Source organism: Erpetoichthys calabaricus, chromosome 8, assembly GCF_900747795.2.
Source record: "Erpetoichthys calabaricus chromosome 8, fErpCal1.3, whole genome shotgun sequence".
In the NCBI taxonomy this organism is placed as follows: Eukaryota; Metazoa; Chordata; class Cladistia; order Polypteriformes; family Polypteridae; genus Erpetoichthys; species Erpetoichthys calabaricus.
Genome location: NC_041401.2, coordinates 101,985,183 through 102,009,194, shown reverse-complemented (window position 1 = coordinate 102,009,194; position 24,012 = coordinate 101,985,183). Strand labels below are relative to the sequence as shown.

General features: G+C 43.1%; 1 protein-coding gene across 3 annotated transcripts in view; it reads right to left on the bottom strand.

Moving 5' to 3' along the window:
• The window catches only part of shpk (sedoheptulokinase), a 56,883-nt gene that overhangs the window by 25,650 nt on the left and 7,221 nt on the right, over positions 1-24,012 (bottom strand). For all 3 annotated transcript variants that reach the window (XM_051931069.1, XM_051931068.1, XM_051931070.1), the window contains exons 2-4: positions 23,573-23,738; positions 21,423-21,564; positions 18,284-18,467 (exon numbers count right to left, since the gene is read on the bottom strand). In XM_051931069.1, the coding sequence (XP_051787029.1) occupies positions 18,284-18,467; positions 21,423-21,564; positions 23,573-23,728 (482 nt within the window). In that variant the 5' untranslated portion in view covers positions 23,729-23,738. The remainder of the gene's footprint in view (positions 1-18,283; positions 18,468-21,422; positions 21,565-23,572; positions 23,739-24,012) is intronic.

Genomic DNA, 24,012 nt, shown 5'->3' with positions numbered 1-24,012 from the left:
CTCCAACTTAAGAAGAAAAAAGAGAACAATATGAATAAAGAGTCCCATTCAAAATTGTTCTCTATATATGAAACTGCAAGTAGAATAAGAAAGTTAAGCAGAGGCCAGGCATGCTTACTTTAGAATCATATTAATGAGTTCTCGCTAAGGTCCCCAAAAATTCTGAACGGACCTCTTAAAGAGAGTTTGATTTTTTTCCCCCAATTTGAAATAATACAGAACATCATTCTCCCACTGAGATACAGAAGGTGGATTTGAATTCTTGCAGTTGAGCAAAATAAGTGTTAGTGCTAGCAGTTGCAGTCGCATAATACAATATTCCTCATGTGTGTCTGTGTTAAAAAAGGCAAAACATGTAGAAGAAGGGGCAAAGAACCATAAAATTATAATCAAAATATCAAATAAGAGTCTAAACATAAGAAAACCAGTCTTACCGGCCTATTCTGATATCTGTTACATGCCAACAACAGGACTGTGGTAGCTACTTTTTTAAATATGCTCAGGCCACGTGTATAAGGTGTAAAACTGTAATGCTAATGGCTGGCAGCTTTGCTTGCTGTGCAATGGATGAGTGAAAATAATGTTAAATCGGTGCACACATAGGAAACCTAAAGCCCCAACATGATTAGGCTACAGTCGCTAAACCAGGCCAATGCAGTAGTGACTACTGCTGCATATTCACAGCAAAACTCTTCGACTATAAGAGTTGTCAGTTTGACAGGCAACACAGAGAGAAAGTGACAACAACAGGCGGCTTTCTACCCATTCATAATCTTTATGTTGAGTCATGTTGTTTTCTCTTCTATACTGGGCTAACATCCTTTGGAAATGTTGTTTGAATCTTCATCCACATTAGTAGGTATCACACTAGTACCCTAAGTTCTTGTCTATAAGCCGCGGCTTATCTAAGGAAAAAAGTTGTGAAAATGAAAAAATAGAATATCGGCTTATACATAAGTCCGGCTTATACATCCATCGCGGGGGTTGCGTTCCAGAGCCACCCGCGAAATAAGAATATCCGCGAAGTAGAAACCATATGTTTATATGGTTATTTTTATATTGTCATGCTTGGGTCACAGATTTGCGCAGAAACACAGGAGGTTGTAGAGAGACAGGAACGTTATTCAAACACTGCAAACAAACATTTGTCTCTTTTTCAAAAGTTTAAACTGTGCTCCATGACAAGACAGAGATGACAGTTCCGTCTCACAATTAAAAGAATGCAAACATATCTTCCTCTTCAAACGAGTGAAGCAAACAAATCAATATGTCTGTTTGGCTTTTAAGTATGCGAAGCACCGCGGCACAAAGCTGTTGAAGGCGGCAGCTCACACCCCCTCCGTCAGGAGCAGACAAAGAGAGAGAGAGGGAGAGTTTGTTTTTCAGTCAAAAATCAATACGTGCCCTTCGAGCTTTTAAGTATGCGAAGCACTGTGCAGCATGTCTTTTCAGGAATCAGCTTTACAAAAGATAGCAACGTGAAGATAATCTTTCAGCATTTTTAGACGAGCGTCCGTATCGTCTAGGTGTGCAAACAGCCCCCCTGCTCAATCCCCATACGTCAGGATCAGAGAAAGCGCAAGAGAGAGAAAGAGAAAAGTAAGTTGGGTAGCTTCTCAGCCATCTGCCAATAGCGTCCCTTGTATGAAATCAACTGGGCAAACCAACTGAGGAAGCATGTACCAGAAATTAAAAGACCCATTGTCCGCAGAAATCCGCGATATATATTTAAATATGCTTACATATAAAATCACAATTTAAATGACCGCTACGCGCTCGTGTTGACTCGGCGACGCCCAGAGCAGAAAGAACGCGCTCCGGCCGCTCCAACCGCGCCATGCGGGGAGTGAGAGAGACGCCAATATCTCACACTCTCTCCCCACTTAAAGAAATTAAATGGGCGCGAGTGAGACCACTGACCTCCCTCCCTTCTATTAGTTATAGGTTATAGTACGTTCGGCTTATCCATGAGTCCGGCTTATCTATGATACGATTTTATTTTAAAAATTCGTATGATTTTTGGTCTCCGGCTAATACATGAGTCCGGCTTATAGACAAGAACTTAGGGTACTTATCACTTTCTAATTTGTATTTAGAAGATAAAGTTTGTAACTGAATGATTCAACATGGAACGTACTGATGAAAAGATGAAAATAAATGATCAATATAGATTTTGTTAAGTATATGAATCTCGAGTGTCTTTCAAAGACTGAATATTGCATTATTATTATTGGTTAAAAAAGGGTAAAACAGATGATCATTGTGGATTGGAGCAACAGATAAGAGATTCTCTGCCTTAAAATGCATCCTACATTGTTTCGATATCTTTACTAAGTGATGGACAAATGGATTGCCAGTAAACTGACAATAATTAGCAGTAAGTAGAGTACAGAGCAGAGTATACAAAGAAGATACAGAACAGGATATATTTTCCATTGAAAATCAAGCAGTTGTAGATGCTTGTAATTAGGCTAGTTTCCAATATTTTATTGTGTGAATATTTGCAGTTCAATTTCAGAATTAAAAGTTAGGTAGTGGCATGCCACCTTCTGCTTTAGGCCTCGATTGGGTCACCTTTTTGATACACAAAATTTTTTTGAGATCAAAATAAAAGACATTACAATTTAATCTAACGCCTTAAAGAAAGACTTGTTGATGTACTGTATATAAGGAGACTCTGCATGGACTATCTCTTAATATCTTGTATGATTTTCCATCATACTACTAAAATTATGTTTAAAAAGCATCTTTATGTTTCTTTGTAATATTTATGCCCCAGATATTTAAACTGATTAGATACTGTCAATAAGTAGTCATCCAGCCTGGTCTGGCATGCCACAGAATTCACTACACAAATTCATTTTTAATCCAGAGATTGTATGAAATTCTCCTAGCAATCATTAATATTAATTGTATAGATTATTGTGGGTGTGAGATATTAAATGACCTATATCATTAGCACAGAGAAATATTTTCTATTCAAGCCTTTCCCTTATGATCCACTTTATCTCTGGATGCTTCCGTAGATGAAATGATAATCATTGAATGTCAACCACAAAAATTAACATCTTTATTTGGTTTTACATTCTTATAATCTAATCCAATCTATTCTAATCTAACTGAAGTATTCCAAACTCATATTATTAATATGGACTAAGGCTTCTGGACTAGTATAAACTAATCTATGGAGATATATTGGAACCAAACCCAAAGTTGAAAACTAAGATAATAGGTAACCCCATTCAACCCTATTAAAGGCTTTTTTTCTTTATCTAAGGACAGTAAGAACTCTATAGGTGAGTGTATTACATTAAACTAACACCAAAGATTGGATATTTTAAGTATCTGTCCTTAATAAATCCAGTCTGATCTTGTGATATTACAGAGGGAAGCACCTTCTCAACTTCTCTAGCTAAAACTTTTGCAGGTATTTTAACTTCATCATTCAGAAGTGAAATGGGTCTGTATGATGCACCTTGTAGCTTATTTTTCAGTTGGAAAGACAGCAATTGATGCATGTTGGAATGCCTTTGGTAGATTTTTATTTTTTCTAGTTTCTATTGACATCGCTAACAATAATGGCAAGGAGTGGAAAACATTTTATAAAATTCCACCGGATAGCCATTCATGCCTAGTTCTTTTCTGATATATGGTGAGTTTATACCATCTTGCATTTCTTTAAGTCTCAGTAGTGTAACCAGCTTTTCTCTACCAAGAGCATCAAGATTTGTATGTAGAGCCCCACCACTTTGAAGAAAATAAGGACTTATGATATTCCTGAAATATTTTAATTATTTCTTTGTACTCCTTAATTTTCCCCACTACATTATTAATTTAATTTATTGCACATAAAACTTTTTATTAATGTATATGTTAAGCTAAAATCTTATTTGCATTTTCTTGATGTCCATTAAGAACGAGGACATGGTCTAAAAAATAATTTGTTTTTTTTCTCCTTTAGTCAAAAGATTAAACTTTAAATGAACAGCCAACCTTTTCTTAGTGTGCTTTATTTGGCAACATAGCATATTCCTGATCAATTTTGAAAATCTCAATAACCAGTTCTGTTGCCCTTCTAATCTCCTATTTATTTTTACATAAAACACACAAGATGACTTGAAACTGCCTTCAGTGTCTTCCATAGTGTTAACATAGAAACCTCTAGGGAAACATTTGTCTCTAAATAAATGTCAATTTGAGTGGGAAAGAAATTTAATAAAATCCTCATCTGCTATCAACAATAAGTTAAGTTGCCAGCTGTAAGTTAAGTTTGTAGGGCATAGTGATTTTAGTCCCAAAAATAATAGGAGTGTAGTCAAAGATGACAATAGCATCATATTTTCAGGATTTAACAGACGGTAGTAAATTACCATCAATAAAAAGTAATCAATTCTTGAGTTATCACTTATAAAAACTGAGTCACGGTGATGTTCTAACATAAAAATAATATTTATTTTAACTTGGGCGTGGGTTTCCTACGGGCGCTCCGGTTTCCTCCCACAGACCAAAGACATGCAGGTTAGGTGGATTGGTGATTCTAAATTGGCCCTAGTGTGTGCTTGGTGTGTGGGTGTGTTTGTGTGTGTCCTGCGGTGGGTTGGCACCCTGCCCGGGATTGGGTCCCTGCCTTGTGCCCTGTGTTGGCTGGGATTGGCCCCAGCAGACCCCCGTGACCCTGTGTTCGGATTCAGCGGGTTGGAAAATGGATGGATTTTAACTTGGACACAGAAATCTCCATGTGACAGACAGACTGTGATCCTTAATAAACTTTATAACTGCTGTTGTAGTTTTAGATGCTACAGTATATTTGCATCTATTTTGGTAGACCTAAGTCTGAATTTAATTTGCAATTAAAATTTCAAGTTATTATAATTTTATAAGTATTCATGTTGATAACTAATGCAAATACATTTAGCATAAATTTGATGTCATCCATTCAGTGGTTATATGTTGCAATTTAATTTATTTCGAGCTATTTGTATACATTCCCCACCACCATGATATATCACACTTTAGGATCCAATACCATGTCCCACACTATAAACTGAATTGTTTTGTGGATTAAAATTTTACAATCCATCCATCCATCCATTGTCTCCCGCTTATCCGAGGTCGGGTCGCGGGGGCAGCAGCTTGAGCAGAGATGCCCAGACTTCCCTCTCCCCGGCCACTTCTTCTAGCTCTTCCGGGAGAATCCCAAGGCGTTCCCAGGCCAGTCGAGAGACATAGTCCCTCCAGCGTGTCCTGGGTCTTCCCCGGGGCCTCCTCCCGGTTGGACGTGCCCGGAACACCTCACCAGGGAGGCGTCCAGGAGGCATCCTGATCAGATGCCCGAGCCACCTCATCTGACTCCTCTCGATGCGGAGGAGCAGCGGCTCTACTCTGAGCCCCTCCCGGATGACTGAGCTTCTCACCCTATCTTTAAGGGAAAGCCCAGACACCCTGCGGAGGAAACTCATTTCAGCCGCTTGTATTCGCGATCTCGTTCTTTCGGTCACTACCCATAGCTCATGACCATAGGTGAGGGTAGGAACATAGATCGACTGGTAAATTGAGAGCTTCGCCTTGCGGCTCAGCTCCTTTTTCACCACGACAGACCGATGCAATGCCCGCATTACTGCGGATGCCGCACCGATCCGCCTGTCGATCTCACGCTCCATTCTTCCCTCACTCGTGAACAAGACCCCGAGATACTTGAACTCCTCCACTTGGGGCAGGATCTCGCTACCAACCCTGAGAGGGCACTCCACCCTTTTCCGGCTGAAGACCATGGTCTCGGATTTGGAGGTGCTGATTCTCATCCCAGCCGCTTCACACTCGGCTGCGAACCGATCCAGAGAGAGCTGAAGATCACGGCCTGATGAAGCAAACAGGACAACATCATCTGCAAAAAGCAGTGACCCAATCCTGAGCCCACCAAACCGGACCCCCTCAACACCCTGGCTGCGCCTAGAAATTCTGTCCATAAAAGTTATGAACAGAATCGGTGACAAAGGGCAGCCCTGGCGGAGTCCAACTCTCACTGGAAACGGGTTCGACTTACTGCCGGCAATGCGGACCAAGCTCTGGCACCGATCGTACAGGGACTGAACAGCCCTTATCAGGGGGGCCGGTACCCCCATACTCTCTGAGTACCCCCCACAGGATTCCCCGAGGAACACGGTCGAATGCCTTTTCTAAGTCCACAAAACACATGTAGACTGGTTGGGCAAACTCCCATGCACCCTCCAGGACCCTGCTAAGGGTACAGAGCTGGTCCACTGTTCCGCGACCAGGACGAAAACCACACTGTTCCTCCTGAATCCGAGGCTCGACTATCCGACGGACCCTCCTCTCCAGGACCCCTGAATAGACTTTTCCAGGGAGGCTGAGGAGTGTGATCCCTCTGTAGTTGGAACACACCCTCCGATCCCCCTTCTTAAAGAGGGGGACCACCACCCCGGTCTGCCAATCCAGAGGCACTGTCCCTGATGTCCATGCGATGTTGCAGAGGCGTGTCAGCCAAGACAGTCCTACAACATCCAGAGCCTTGAGGAACTCCGGGCGTATCTCATCCACCCCCGGGGCCCTGCCACCAAGGAGTTTTTTGACCACCTCGGTGACCTCAGTCCCAGAGATGGGGGAGCCCACCTCTGAGTCCCCAGGCTCTGCTTCCTCATTGGAAGGCATGTTAATGGGATTGAGGAGGTCTTCGAAGTATTCCCCCCACCGACCCACAACGTCCCGAGTCGAGGTCAGCAGCGCACCATCCCCACCATATACAGTGTTGACACTGCACTGCTTCCCCTTCCTGAGACGCCGGATGGTGGACCAGAATCTCCTCGAAGCCGTCCGAAAGTCATTCTCCATGGCCTCCCCAAACTCCTCCCACGCCCGAGTTTTTGCCTCAGCAACCACCAAAGCCGCATTCCGCTTGGCCTGCCGGTACCTATCAGTTGCCTCCGGGGTCCCACAGGACAAAAGGGTCCTGTAGGACTCCTTCTTCAGCTTGACGGCATCCTTCACCGCCGGTGTCCACCAGCGGGTTCGGGGATTGCCGCCACGACAGGCACCGACCACCTTACGGCCACAGCTCCGGTCAGCTGCCTCAACAATAGAGGCACGGAACATGGCCCATTCGGACTCAATGTCCCCCACCTCCCTCGGGATGTGGTCGAAGTTCTGCCGGAGGTGGGAGTTGAAGCTACTTCTGACAGGGGGCTCTGCCAGACGTTCCCAGCAGACCCTCACAACACGTTTGGGCCTACCACGCCTGACCGGCATCCTCCCCCACCATCGAAGCCAACTCACCACCAGGTGGTGATCAGTTGACAGCTCCGCCCCTCTCTTCACCCGAGTGTCCAAGACATGTGGCCGCAAGTCCGACGACACGACCACAAAGTCGATCATCGAACTGAGGCCTAGGGTGTCCTGGTGCCAAGTGCACATATGAACACCCCTATGCTTGAACATGGTGTTCGTTATGGACAATCCGTGACGAGCACAGAAGTCCAATAACAAAACACCGCTCGGGTTCAGATCAGGGGGGCCATTCCTCCCAATCACGCCCTTCCAGGTCTCACTGTCATTGCCCACGTGAGCATTGAAGTCTCCCAGCAGAACGAGGGAGTCCCCAGAAGGTATGCCCTCTAGCACCCCCTCCAGGGACTCCAAAAAGGGTGGGTACTCCGAACTACTGTTCGGTGCATACGCACAAACAACAGTTAGGACCCGTCCCCCCACCCGAAGGCGAAGGGAGGCTACCCTCTCGTCCACCGGGGTAAACCCCAATGTACAGGCTCCAAGTTGGGGGGCAATAAGTATACCCACACCTGCTCTGCGCCTCTCACCGGGGGCAACTCCAGAGTGGTAGAGAGTCCAGCCCCTCTCAAGGAGATTGGTTCCAGAGTCCAAGCTGTGCGTCGAGGTGAAAAATTTTACAAATTGAATTAAAATTCTACAAATAGGATTATTTTGTTGTTTGTATTTCCACATCTTATCACAGTCAGAATGAAAAATTTGACCAAATGAGTCTCTTCCCAGCAGAAACGTATTAGGAGGGTATTTTGTAAAATATACTATCTCCGTCTTTAAGTATGTGAGCTGTGTAGCATATTTTATATGTCAGCTTTATCAGCTAATTTCACATCTTCATTGCTGGGTCTTGGAATAAGTGAACTAATCAATAAATGATCAAAGAAGTCAGTAGGAAAAAAATAAACAAAAAAATATGTTGCTCTAATTTCCTTCTTTAAACGGGGCTAAGATCAGACATCACTGAGTACTAGTCTTCTGACATGCCTAGACACAGAGCATGCGCTGAACTCTCAGAATTCCCCATCAGCACATATATATATATATATATATATATATATATATATATATATATTGTGATAGATTGAGGTCTCTGTGACCCCTTGAACCCTCAGACTAGACGTCAGACACCAGGTAAAAGTCCAAATAATGGTTTAATAATAATAGTAATAATAGTGCACAAAGCACCCTCCTCTCCACAATACTCAGTAATAAATCAATAATCAAATAACAATACACAATCCTCCACTCCCAGACGCGTTGCCCTCCTTCCACCCAGCTCAGCTCAGTGTACTGGGCTTCCCAGAGTCCTTTTATACACCCTGACCCGGAGGTGTTCCCGTTCAACAGTCCACAGTTCCTTGTCCCATCCGGGTCAGGGTAAACAGTCCTTTTCTTCAACCCGGGAGCACATCGTTTCTTCCTGTCACGTGACCGTGACGTACTCCCGGGTTATAGGGCACATGCGAGCCTACGAGCCCCCCTACAGCGACGCCTGGTGGCCCCCAAGGTATCCAGCAGGGCTGGGTATAAAAACTACATAGTCCATGAGGCCCTGCTGGAACTCGGGGCATGTTCACGCTGCTGGGAGAGCTCCTCCTGGCGGCCTGGGGGTGAGGGCCGGAGAAAGAAGCCGGCAATCCACCACAATTCCCCCCCCTTAGCGAAGCCAACTGGGGCGAAGCTACCAGCCCCGCGAGGGACGTCCTCCTCCAGGAGAACGCATCATCCGGACCTTGGCTACGTTGTCTAGATCCCCCGGCAAACCTTGGGGGAACGGTGTATCTTCTTTCCCACCGCTCCCCCGTCCTCCGGGGACAACTTCGCCACACGTGGCCCGGTTGCTGACAGTTGTAGCACCGCCGACGTCCTCCTGGTAGCCTTTCTTCCCGAGACCTGAAACATCTCGGGAATTCGGTCAGCTCCACCTTCTCCTCCGCCAAGGAGGGTTAACGGCCGCTTTGCTGCTCTCTGCCCTTTTCTTTATTTTGTTAGGAGACCCTCGTTTTAATTCGGGGATCTCCTGCTTTCTCTGGGGCTTGTGCACAGCGTGAGGCTCTCTATGGAAAAGAGAGAGCCTCTTTGCTGTTTGCACGCCCGTTGTCCTATGTATTATTGGAGGCGGCGTCATTAGTACCACATCGTTCCGGGTAACAGCACTATCCAGCCGCCCCGGTTCGATTGGCACTTCCTCCGCCCCTCCAGTAACCAACGGCAACCCCTTTTTCACGCGGGTCGGGCTCTTAAGGTCCGCATTGGTCAAGAGCGGCGTCTGATACCGCCGCTCTGGTTCTATCGGACAATTGCCCGACCACTCCGTCATTGTGCCACACTCCAATGTCGGGTTCACAGCGCTTTGGCAACCGCTACTTTTTAAACGCAGTGCCGGTTCACACTGTGTCCCCTTATTATATACGGTACAGAGGGCACCTACCTGCACCGCCGCATTAATCGAGGCCGGGGCTTCACGGCCTAACCGCCGAAGGTACTCCTGCAGTCCCTTCAACGGCGCTTCGGCTGCAGCTCCCAGCTCCTCCACTCGCTTCCTTAACTCTTGTAGTCCCTGGAAGAAAATATTTAGGGGCTCGAGATATTCGTCGAGCTCCCCTAAGTTTATAAAGTTATTTGTCTCGGTCGGCAGTAAGGCTACTTCCTTATTATGATCACCTGCTGACCGGGAACCAATGAGCACGTCCGCTCCTGGCACGTGCTCTGCTGGGCTTCGCGAAGGCTCCTGGGGATTTGAGTCCCGCATTTTAGACGGCCTGGGTGCTGTTACCGGCCGAGAGCCAATGTGCACGTCCGTTGTCGGCACGTGCTCTGCGGGGCTTCGCGGAGGCTTCTGGGAAATGGAGTCTTCTGAGGGACGGGTGGCTGCAACAAGCCGACTGAGGTCTGCCTTTTTACCATTTACGGCAGATCCTTCAGTCACTTCCTGCCCCTCTTTCTTTTTATTTAACATTGGTGCTGCTTCGCTCGCCGCCCCCTTCCCCTTCAGGGAGCGCAGACGCGTTGGGGAATTATTGACCTCACCGACGGCTCCAAACTAACCTTCTTCCTGGTCGCCGTCGCGCGAGGTCACGTGGACACATCCCACGAATGGGTTGGCCGCTTCCAGCCGACTTCCAGCCCGACTTGCCTTCTGGGTATCGCGGCCATCTTGCCACAGTATGAGGCAGGTATCCGATTCACCGGGAGTTTTCCGAAGGCAGGCCTCTGCAAAATAGGAATAACACATCCCTTGCCCATCAGGCGTTGCCCCGGCACATACCTCTGGATTTTTCCGCGGTGTCCCCGATTCATTCAGGGCTGTTGATGCAGCCGATTGCTGGCAGCCTTCTTGCTGCTTTGCCCTTCGGGCTTGTTCATCTTTTATCGGCTGCCGGTCCTCCTCACACCCAGTCAGGTAAGCCCAGGTCAGCTCGGCATCGGTCGCGGTCTTCACCCAGTCGGTGTTGTTCTTCTTTTTCCCCGACTTCTTTCCCATCTCGACCAGATACGAGGCGAGATTCATCAGCGCAGCCCACGGAGTATGGTGAACTTTTCTGTGCGTCCTGACGCTGTCTTCTTGGGGTTCTCTTTCCACAGAAATTTGTTTAATTTCAGGTCCTCTGCCAAAACTGAACGGCCAGAGAATCCTGCCAACTACGCCAACTGTGATAGATAGAGGTCTCCGTGACCCCTTGAACCCTCAGACTAGACGTCAGACACCAGGTAAAAGTCCAAATAATGGTTTAATAATAATAATAATAATAGTGCACAAAGCACCCTCCTCCTAAATCAATAATCAAATAACAATACACAATCCTCCACTCCCAGACGCGTTGCCCTCCTTCCACCCAGCTCAGCTCAGTGTACTGGGCTTCCCAGAGTCCTTTTATACACCCTGACCCGGAGGTGTTCCCGTTCAACAGTCCACAGTTCCTTTTCCCTTCCGGGTCAGGGTAAACAGTCCTTTTCTTCAACCCGGGAGCACATCGTTTCTTCCTGTCACGTGACCGTGACGTACTCCCGGGTTATAGGGCACATGCGAGCCTACGAGCCCCTTACAGCGACGCCTGGTGGCCCCCAAGGTATCCAGCAGGGCTGTGTATAAAAACTACATAGTCCATGAGGCCCTGCTGGAACTCGGGGCATGTCCACGCTGCTGGGAGAGCTCCTCCTGGCAGCTTGGGGGTGAGGGCCGGAGAAAGAAGCCGGCAATCCACCACAATATATATATATATACACACACACACAGGTCAGGTTAGGTTGGAGAGCATGCAATGGTACAGCATGTTGTCGCACCCACCACATGACCTGGGATCCCAGTTGGTAACCCCCAAGGCAGACACATGGTTCAGTCCCACCCTCTTGGAATGACCATCTGTCTGACACATCCAGGTGTTATGTGTGTGTTTCCTTGGCCTGGTCTTCAACAGTGAGGATCCTGCGAGCCAGATCACCCTTGGGAAATTGCATCACATAGCCATAGTGCCACAACTGCTGCTCCTTCACAATACAGGCAATGCACCTCATTCGGGATTCAGTGAGCAAGTGCTTGTTATACACATAGTCAAACCAGCAGTACTCAAAGATTCTCTGAAGACACACAGTACTGATGGAGTTCAGTCTTCGTTTTAGGTCACTGGATAGCATGTCCATGTTTTGCAACCATATAGAAACAGGATTCTAAAGATTTGGACCTTCATCCTTTTACAAAGATATTGGGAATGGCACACATCCCTTTCCAGCAACATCATAACCCCCCATGCTTTCCCAATCCATCTACTGATTTCATAGGAAGAGTAACCAGGGACATGAATGTCACTGCCGAGGTAAGTAAACCTCTCGACACGGACGACACTCTCTTCACAGGCTCCATATGGCTGTGGCCAAGAGGTCATTAAAGGCCTGAATCTTGGATTTTATCCAAGACACTCAGACACCGTGCTCAGTCTTTTGAGAGCCCTCATCAGGGTCTCTATTGACTCCGTGAAGATCACTGCATCATGAAGAGCACAGCATCATCGGCAAAGTCAAGTTCAATGAATATTTCTTCACCAACAGATGCCCCACAGCCGCTGGACCCCACGACCCTGCCAAACACCTAGTCCATGCAAGCATTGAATAAGCTAGGAGCAAGAACAAACCTCAGAATCAACTGGGAAAAACACAAGAGGTTTTGCCTCCACTCTGCACAGCACTCACAGTACAAGTGTAAATGCCGGCCATAACATCCAGCAACTTCAAGGAGATCCTCAGAAGGATGTCCCACAGGGCAGTTTGATCAACCGAGTCAAACACTTTACGAAAATAGAAAAATGCTGCAGAGAAACTCTGTTAGTATTCATGTTTGCACTCGATGAGAACCCTCAGTGCCTGGATGCAGTCGATGGAAGGAATAAAACCAGACTTCTCCGGTCGCTGGTAAGTGAGCAAGTGACCACAGATCTTATTAAGGATGCTCCAAGCAAGGACCTTACCCGGCTACCCAGCACTAAGAGCAGTGTTATCCCCCTGTAGTTGCCGCAATCCAGGCGATTACCCTTCCCTTTCCAGATAGGGACGACAACTCCTATTTTCCAGCCAGCTAGGATGACGCCCATCTCCCACATGAACTGCCTTACCATTAGCCTGGAGAAGTTCTCTCCGGATAACACAGGTCCCTGCAGCCTTCCCTAACCTTAGCTGGTTCACCACCTGTGCAATTTCAGACACAAACACACATCAGATAATTGTAATTTCCCATCAGTTCACCAGAAGACGCTGTTGACTGATGCCTTTTCTCTTCCTCTCACTGCAGACCGAAAGATTGATGGTCATAACATCTCTGACATCACATCCAGTGTCAGCTTGCCTGGACCCACCTCCTGTTTGTATGATATGGGTTTATGAGATTTGCAAATCAATGCATTCTGTTTTTATTTACATTTTATACAGCATCCCAACTTTTTCAGAATTGAGGTTGTGTATCTCTACATATATATAAAATACAATGTCTGTCTGTCTGTCCGTCCGTCCGTCTGCTTTTTAAAAGAGAGAAGTACTTAACAGATTTAGACTGTTTTTTTTTATAAATTATAGTTGCTTGAACATTCCGGTTGATTTTGCGACATCTTTCATCACACTTAATATTATAGTTCGGTTGTGGCACCGATTTATTTGCACGAATCCGAGAGACAGGCTGCGGGCCAAGGGGAGAGGGAGGCGAGACCTCGGGATTAGGGAGCTGGGCGGGGCCATCCTTACTCATGTGCCAGCCTCTGTTCAAGACGCTCTACTTCTCGCCACATAGTGATATCTCTTTGTTCAGCAGACATTATCATCTAGAGATTGTTAAAGAGTAACGTTTGATGTTTTTGAGAGAGAGAGAGATGACAGCAATGTGTGTTTTAGAGGGTACCTGCTCGTTGGCAGAGACATCACGGCCACGTGCTCTTCTCCCCATGTGGGGGACGCTCTCCCGTCAGACATTGGAGCGTACCTACTTTCCACTTGGCCAGAGATACCGTGCCAACTTTTTACATTTTTGGCAAAGAGAGCACAGCTACATTCTCGCCCCTAATAGCAAAACCAAAAATATTGTATTGTCAAGAGATCCTTGGATACGAAAGCTATCAATATAAATTCTTCTCAATACAAATTATTACAGTTTTTGTTTTTTTTTTTTTTTTACTGATTTTTAAAGTTTGTCCTGTTTCACTACTACGTGAGCCACGGGGGACAGCTAGTTTTATATATATTTTCACACATGCACTTGGGAAGCAGCTTAATGGCTTTGGTGATGATGGTAGTTACCCACCGAACCAAGGGTTGGCACTGTGTTTTAATGCTTTTTCTCTTCCTCCCTCTGCAGAATGCAAGACTGACAGCCATTTCACCTCTGATGTCACTTTTGTTGTCCGGTCCCATGGACAGAAAGTTTGACCATATTTTGTCAGTTCTTTGTTGGACTCAACTTTGAAAACACGTCTCTATCATCTTTGTAAAAAGGTCATACAGTTCTTTTGTTTTACATTACATGGGGCCCAAAACCTTCTTCTGTGTCAGCTCTCTTCTCCTACTAATAATAAAATAATAAATGTATTACTAATGTATGTGCACAACGTCTTTTACAGTTTTTTTACAATCGCTTTGGCACTAGTTTCAGAACCTTAATATCACTGTTCAAACCTCTAGACCCAAAACTCACAACTGAAGATCAAAATGCAAATTTTTCAAAATTCTAACACTTATTCCAATTGTTTATAGATAGATAGATAGATAGATAGATAGATAGATAGATAGATAGATAGATAGATAGATAGATAGATAGATAGATAGATAGATAGATAGATAGATAGATAGATACTTTATTAATCCCAAGGGGAAATACAATACACATAATAAGACCATTTACTCATTGAACTGAAATCACTAGTTCCAAATGACACAAGTTAACTGCCATTTCAAAATGAAATTCACACATTGCATTTGAGGTGACTGTCTGTTCATTACATTACAGAGATCTAACTATCAGTTGATACAAGTTCTCTAAATGATGTTGCATTCCTCTTAAAGCATAGTTTTATGGTAACTGAGGAACAATATCCCATGTTCAAATCATGAAAGCATCAGGATAATGAGATCCACTGACACCAATTCATAACTGATGATTGATTTCATCTTGTGGTATGAGTATGAATAAGTGGAATCCACAGCAGTATAGCGATACTCTAACATAGAGCAGGTAGGTGGTCAAGCATGACCAGGAAGACACGGTGGTCACAGGAATGTCAGGCGACAAGCACCACATCTGAGAAGTTGTTGTGGGTCTCATCTTAGAGAAGGGCTTGCGTCTCTCCAGAGAGGTGGGCATGGGCCCCATTTGAGAGGTGTGGGATAACGTGGTTGAGGATAAGGCCACAAACCAAGACATTGGTAGCAACAGTAAAGAGCATCCCATGAGATCAGAACAATGGTCATAGACCATGTTATAAATCAAAGTTTGACAATGACTGAGCTAGAATGATTCAACCAAACCTCAGAAGATCACCTGTGACCTCAATCATCAGAACCTTCTACAATAAGAACCAGTAAGTCTTCTGCATGCACTACAGTGAACATTACAGTAACATAGGCTACTCTTAGTAGTTGGATGAACGTATACTGCATACCAATGTACAGCACAGAGTCGGTTATGTGACAAAATTTTGCCAACCACTACATGCCTGCTGAAAAGGCATCAACTGTCTGTACAACAGCTACATGGTGTGCATTATGAGTGAAATGCAGTCAGAGTGAAGCAACTGAGGACTGAGTATGTTCAGTGTCATGATGCCTGTTTGTGAAAGATTCCCCATCACTGTACTGTAATCAGTGATTCTCTTTCCAACATATCTTTTTAATTATAAGGTGATGGCCTTGGATGCTAAAGAAAGCCATCATAAATTCATTTTTGTGGATGAGGCGGGCTTCAATCTGGCCAAGACAAAGAGGAGAGGTCGGTATTTTGTTCGCCAGCAGGCAATCATCAAAGTACCCAGATAATGTGGGACCTGCATCACCATGTGCGCAGCTATATCAGATAATGGTGTGCTGGGATACAAGATTGACTATTGAGCTCAGGAATGTGCTCTTGCCGGGAGAAGCCAACAGTTTGGCAGCGGTGGGAGGACAGGGTGCTCATGCCAGTAGGAGCTGATGGACTGGCAGCGATACAAGAGGAGCAGGGCTAGGTGTCTCTCCGTGGAACACCAAGGAAGTGATGACAGGAACACAAGCCAGGACAAAAGGTTGTCTGTGTGTGTTGGTAGACTTCTCCTTGGTCTGCAAGATCTGGGAAGGGGTTAGACAAGGAGGAGCCAGTTTTAAAGGGGCACAGAGGTTAATGTTTTTAGAGAAGTTTCCTGCCTGCATTTTAGCCTCTGACTTTAACGGATTTATTTATTTGAATTTTAACCTCCACCTCACCTTTGTTTTTATGGATTATTTACTTATGGAACATTTAGGGCATTGCACTTTTTGAAGACTGTTGTTTGACTGTTTTAATAAAAGCACTTGAGCACTTTTAACCATCCCCTTGTTTCAAGTGTGTTTGTCATTCATTTACCAAGCTCACTTTGGTCATGGTACTGACGGTGTCGGGTTCAAGAGGCTCCCAAAGATGAAGAGGGAGCAAGAAGCCGACCCGCACCGTCACAACCATGCTCAACTGGTGCAGGCACGGTTTCAGGCTCATCCACAATTCACCACCGTGTACTTGCCCCAATACTCTCCTTAACCTGATTGAGGAATTTTTCTCAGCATGGAGGTGGAAAGTGTATGATAGGCACCCACATTAACAAAAGACCATCCTCCAGGCCATGGATGAGGCATGCAACAACATCATAGCACACAGTGTCAGGCCTGAAGGTTCTTTCCAAGATGTTTGGCAAGAGAGAACATTAATTTTGATGTGGATGAGAACCTGTGGCCAAATCCGCATGACAGTGTTGATGGAAATGAGTGAGACGTGTGATCCTCTGTTTTGCTTTTTGTAAGGCAGGTGAGTAGCACTGCAGTTTGAATTTTTTTTGTAGTACTGGTGTAGTTTTTTTGTAGCTAATTGTTGTTTCATTTACTGTAAAGGGAATCTATGTTGTGATTTACAGTGTTGTAATTCACCAATACATTTCATATTTGTTCAATGATTCCACTGCACCTGTAGTATTCTCTCTAATGGTCCTTTTACAGTTAAATTACATGTAGCACCATGATAAAACATGTATCACATATTCTGTACTACAATATCTAATGGTTGCATGAGCAACTACAAGATGACACTTAATGGTATCTTGTGTGTGGGTAATCTGAAGAAATGTCTCAATGATTCTGTAATACCAGCAGAAAAAATAGACTTGGGGGGGGTCACATAGTCACTCTGGATAAAGTGTTTTGATATGCTTTCCAAAGTAAACATAGCATTCATCTTAAACAAATAAGGCTTAAACCTGTTTAGGCACATCAGGAAACCTGATAATGGTTAAGTGAACAACAGAGACATAAATGTAATACACAAAATGTACTGAAAGATGACCAAGAGATCAGATGACTTGTATTCATCAAGATTGGACAGTTGTTATATACATAGTAATTTCAAGGGTGGTGGTTCACCCCAAAGGATACAAGAATAATAAGCATAAAATAAAATAGACTTTTATTTTATGTATATAGATCATTTAGGTGCAAACCAACAAAACACCCAGAGTAAAACATATGCATTGATTGACACTGTATGTAAATTGAAAACTTTATAAAATGAACCTGCATCCTTTGTTTTTCCGACCATTCTGATCAAGAAGAATGCTCCTCATTCAAGCATTAGCTGAAGAGTAATAAATAACGCAGATGGACAATCTTTTCTCCTGCCTGATTACTGACTCAAATGTTTTTCAAACTTGTCTCAGTTGAGGATGTTTCTTGCTTTAATTAAGATGTCGATTTTTATCACAGTGCAAGGTTTCTTTAACAATATGAATGCAAACTGCAATGATCTGAATGTTGCACAGCCTGTGTTACAAGTGGTGACCATGTTGAGTTTTGGGTCTAGAGTTTTGAAAAATGACATTAAAGTTCTGAAAGTAGTGCCAAAGTGACCGTAAAAACTACAACATAGAGAAATACTTAAGTTCATTTATATACTCTATATATTTTTGTATATGTACTATGTGAACTTGAAACTTGTACTGCCTCTGACTGATCGCACTTGTCATCACAAACAATGTCTCATATATCATGTGAAGGAGCAAGGCATCAAGACAAGTAGCCCACCACTGTCTCCAGGCTTCAGCTCACCACACAAACACTTTCCTAATTTTAGTACCTTGTGTGAAACTATGTACAGTGGTTCAGATATCAAGTCAAGGGACAGCTGCATCAACTTCAATATTACTGGTCTTTCGTCAATAAAAGGTTTAAAATGGTGATAATTACAAAATACTAACAGTACATAGCCTTAAAAGTAATTCCTTATTAGTAAAATGTGTACCTATTTTTAAGAATCCAAAATATGGTGGCACAGCCAAATCCAGAAGCAAGGCTCAGATGGGAGTCTGGCTGTGGAAGTGAAGCAAGAAACTCTGCACTGCAACGCCCATCCTGCCAAGTGATCAGATTACTGGTAGTCTTTTCCTTGGAAATCGGACTTGTGCCGGAGCTTTGCCAGTCACAGACTGAAACAATAAACAAAAGAGGAAAAAAACTAGACCACTTTTAAGTCTTCATATTAAAATTTAATTCTCTCATTATTCCAAGTGACTGTAGCAACTCCATCCACCAATCCATCACATTGACTGTCATATTCTGATTCAGGGAGAGGCAAAACTTACACCAGCAGCCCTAATAGCAGGTACTAATAATCCTAAAATGGAGTTCAAGCCGTCTGCAGGAAACAGTATTTGTCACCATCTGTGTATTCTCAGATCCAATGAAGTCATTATCTCTTATCTCCATTCTGGATCACAGGCAGTTAGAGCCTGTTGCAGCGGTATCAGATGCAAGGCAGGAGTCAGCCCTGCATAAGGCACAAGTCCATATCAGGACACACTCATGTACACATTTAAACTCTCGTGTATGAGGCCAGTCTATAGTTTTCAATTAATCGAACCTGTCCATCTTCACAACGTGGAGGGTAAACCCACACAGACAAAGAAAAACAGGTACATTTCCTTCAGTCAGAAATTGAGTAAGGATTCAAAACCAGTTAACTACTGCACCACCATTCTACCCATAATGACAACATTTGCAAATTAAATATTTTATGTAAAATGAATTAATTCACAAAACTAAATAAAACAGAATGTAACATGCAAACAGCATTATGGTGCAGTGGTTAGACTTGATGTCTCAAGAATCCAACATCCCTGGCCTGATCATTGCCCATGTGGAGTTTGCATGTTCTCTCTTTATCGGCATGTACAGTTAGGTCCATAAATATTTGGACAGAGACAACTTTTTTCTAATTTTGGTTCTGTACATTACCACAACGAATTTTAAATGAAACAATTCAGATGCAGTTGAAGTGCAGACTTTCAGCTTTAATTCAGTGGGGTGAACAAAACGACTGCATAAAAATGTGAAGCAACTAAAGTATTTTTTGAACACAATCCCTTCATTTCAGGGGCTCAAAAGTAATTGGACAAATTAAATAACTGGAAATAAAATGTTCATTTCTAATACTTGGTTGAAAACCCTTTGCTGGCAATGACAGCCTGAAGTCTTGAACTCATGGACATCACCAGATGCTGGGTTTCCTCCTTTTTAATGCTCTGCCAGGCCTTTACTGCTGCGGCTTTCAGTTGCTGTTTGTTTGTGGGCCTTTCTGTCTGAAGTTTAGTCTTCAACAAGTGAAATGCATGCTCAATTGGGTTAAGATCAGGTGACTGACTTGGCCATTCAAGAATTTTCAACTTCTTTGTTTTAATAAACTCCTGGGTTGCTTTGGCTGTATGTTTCTGGTCATTGTCCATCTGTATCATGAAACGCCACCCAATCAATTTGACTGCATTTAGCTGGATTTGAGCAGACAGTATGTCTCTGAACACCTCAGAAATCATTCGGCTGCTTCTGTCCTGTGTCACATCATCAATAAACACTAGTGTCCCAGTGCCACTGGCAGCCATGCACGCCCAAGCCATCACACTTCCTCCACCGTGTTTTACAGATGATGTGGTATGCTTTGGATAATGAGCTGTTCCACACCTTCTGCCATCATTCTGGTAAAGGTTGATCTTGGTTTCATCTGTCCAAAGAATGTTTTTCCAGAACTGTGCTGGCTTTTTCAGATGTTCTTTAGCAAAGTCCAATCTAGCCTTTCTATTCTTGAGGCTTATGAGTGGCTTGCACCTTGCAGTGCACCCTCTGTATTTACTTTCATGCAGTCTTCTCTTTATGGTAGACTTGGATATCGATACGCCTACCCCCTGGAGAGTGTTGTTCACTTGGTTGGCTGTCGTGAAGGGGTTTCTCTTTACCATGGAAATAATTCTGCGATCATCCACCACTGTTGTCTTCCGTGGACATCCAGGTCTTTTTGCGTTGCTGAGTTCACCAGTGCTTGTTTTCTTTCTCAGGATGTACCAAACTGTAGATTTTGCCACTCGTAATATTGTAGCAATTTCTCGGATGGGTTTTTTCTGTTTTCGCAGCTTAAGGATGGCTACTTCACCTGCATGGAGAGCTCCTTTGACCGCATGTTGTCTGTTCACAGCAAAATCTTCCACATGCAAGCACCACATCTCAAATCAACTCCAGACCTTTTATCTGTTTAATTGATAATGACATAACGATGGACTTGCCCACACCTGCCCATGAAATAGCCTTTGAGCCAATTGTCCAATTACTTTTGAGCCCCTGAAATGAAGGGATTGTGTTAAAGAAATGCTTTAGTTGCCTCACATTTTTATGCAATCGTTTTGTTCACCCCACTGAATTAAAGCTGAAAGTCTGCACTTCAACTGCATCGGAGTTGTTTCATTTAAAATTCATTGTGGTAATGTACAGAACCAAAATTAGAAAAAAGTTGTCTCTGTCAAAATATTTATGGACCTCACTGTATTTCCCCAGGTTTCCCTATTACATAGCAAAGACATGTCCATTAGGTTTACTAAGGATTCTACATTGATCCTGTGCAATTGAGTGGCCCCTGTAATGAACTGGTACCCTGTGCTGATGGGATGGGCTTTAATCCAACATGACTTTGATTAAAGAGGTTTGAAAATTTTACGTTAGTACATGGTATGTGGGCTCTTTGGTTAGGTGCAAATCCTTTTAACTGTTTTATCAGTAGGACACAATAAAGGAATAGTGAAAATCTGTAATAAGTTCAAAGAAATAAGCAATTCATGTCATTCTAGAGACACAGTTAACTGTGTAAAGCACAATGTAAACACATAGCTTTATAGTCCTCCACTGTTTCTGGTAACCATTATTGACCAATTTACAACTGTTAGTACTTTCAAGATATTCATGAATTTAAATCAAAGGAGGAAATCAGGCTTCTGTTTCTAAAAAGATTCCCAGGAGCCAGCAGGAGGTAGAAACTTACATCTTTTTGAAACTGTCTGTAACCCACTGTAAACAAACATAACATTTTGTATAAAATTTCAGCTAACAAAGATAAAACCTACTGGCTTCAGCGTTCCAGAAGACGACTCCATGCATTTGTCCGGAGACGCCTATCCTGACCACCTTCTGCAGTTGGTCCTTGGGTAGTACAGCCACGCACTCATTTAGGGCATTTACAATTCTCCCCACATCTTGTTCCTTGGCCTGTATTTGCAAATACAAATAAGTACAGCCAGCAACAAAAATGCATGGAAAATATGAAACATAATAGGTGCACATTTTGTGTAGAAGATTTTAATTTAATTTAATTTAAATTATAAGTGCTGTTTTCTGAAGTGTTGGATGTTAACAAAAAGAAAAAAAGATCCAGAAACAACTTGTGCAAGAAATTGGATTATGCTTCTTTACATTATTGATAAAATACAGAAATTTCAACTAGGCTGTTTGTACAAGAAAAAAGAATTAGCAGTATTTAAAAAAACAGCATTACAGCTCTAATTGAGCTCTATAACCCTATTGATATGATATTTTTTAACTCGTTTATATTTTTGTTAGTAAATATGAGTCTGTGTGGGCGGTAACATGAATGTATCCTGTGATTGATTGGTGCCCCAGCAAGGTAGGCTCCAGCCCTAGATAAGTGGGTCAGAAAATGGACAGATGGATGAACTCCACAGCTCTACAATGCATTTGAAATATGAAACTTTACAGACAATGCTTGGGTTGTGTGCATCAGTAATGTAGCACAGTTGGTAATAATGAGTTTATGAAGTGGGAGGCATTATCTGTCTCTCTTCTAAACACACTGAAACTAAATTCATGCAGCCTTCATTATAATGATTTAGAATATATGTAAAATTCAAGCTGTTGCATCTTTAACAGACATGTATGAAAAGAAATACATTTTTGCATGCTGGCCGCCTTTCTCATTATGACAGTTAGGATGCAGGAAAGGTACCACAGGACAGATGACTTTCCAGTCATTTAATCTGCTTTGAAAAGAAAATTAATATTAGTTTCAGAAATGTCAAATCAATATCTTAAAATGTAAGCCTTTAAAATTTCAGTAATATCTTCAAGCCTAATCAATGATTTATAGCAAAATGCATATTGATGAGTAACTTTGCAATTCTTTGCAAGTTCTGAAAATTTTTCTGGTTCTTGTAGGCACAGAGAGAAATTAATCCTTAGTAACTAATATCTGTTGCAGGGGCTGATCGCATAGCAGCAGCATGGCGGCACAGCAGTAAGTGCTTGCTGCCTATGGATCCCAGGTTTGAATCATGTGCCTCATCTTTGTCTATCTGAAGTCTAAATGTTCTCCTTGTATCAGTGTGATTATTCTTCCAACATTGCCGAAGAAGTGATATTAAGTGGTGATTCCAAGTAGGTGCTACTGCCCTGTTCATGACTGGTTCCTGCCTTTTGCCCAGTGCTGCCAGGAAAATCTTGGGACCTCTGAAACACTGAAATTGATTAAGTGGTTTTGAGAATGAACATATGTTATAATCTACTGCTAAAAAAATAGTTGTGAATATGTGTGTACTGTTATACAAAAATGGCGGTAATCTTTCATCTTTGGAGCATGTGCCACACCTTAGATAAACTTTCCAATAGCTCAAATGTTAGTCCACCCCTTCAACTTCTGAAGTCCTCAATTCTAATTTTGGGGTGTTGGTAGCTACTGCCTATCAGACAAAAAGCAGGAATAAACTCTTAGGTGGTTTATGTTACTACATTCCCTGGATTCTCCAAATTCCTTACACATTACAAAGATGAGCACTGATCTGGCCAGAATGAATGTGTATGCTCTGTGGAGAGCTGGTTTGACACGTAGGGTTGACTTCTGAATTGCTAGCACACACTCTGGTGATCCAAAGCTACAGTTGAATTGCCACGGTCACAAAATGGATGGACTGACTTTTACATTTCTGTTCATATCAAATGTATCTCTTAAAAGAATAACAGCCATGAGGGACCACATCTATGGTACTCCCAGTTAAAAAAACAAAAAACAAAAATCAAGCCAGTCTTGCACCTTTCTTCTCACCCTGCTCTGAATTCCTGCTGTAATTCTCACAGTAGCTTCAAAATGAATGTAGCTAAGAGCTAGTCATGCAGTCTGCTGCTACGGAGTGTTGTTGTTGCTCATTTATAAAAGATGTGTTCTCTGTTTTGAGAATGAATTAAAAAAAAAAGTACAAATTCTCACCTGAGGTCCTAAATCACTTAAGACTTCTGCCTTAGTTGGTCTGATTTCACTGCTGGCAACCTTCTTGGATCTGGATTCTAATAATACAGCTTTTACAGATGTTGTTCCAAGATCAATACCAAGCACATACTGTGCTGAGCCATGGGAATGTGACATTATGCCTTTTCTGTGAAAACAGAGTAAAGAAAGCAAAGACATTTTAGGAAACAGTAGTAATAGCAATAAACTTGAAAAATGTGTGACAGCCAGGCTCAGCTGGGTATAACACATAATGGAATTCAGGACTGTTAAAGCTGTCATTGTAATACAATTAATTCTGTCTTATTCTTGATAAAATACATTGTCTCATTCTTGATTGAGCTTGAAATACAACTTTATGCATTTTGAAGTTAATTTTTAAATATTCACTGAATTTCAATAGTTTCAAAGAGTTTAACCAA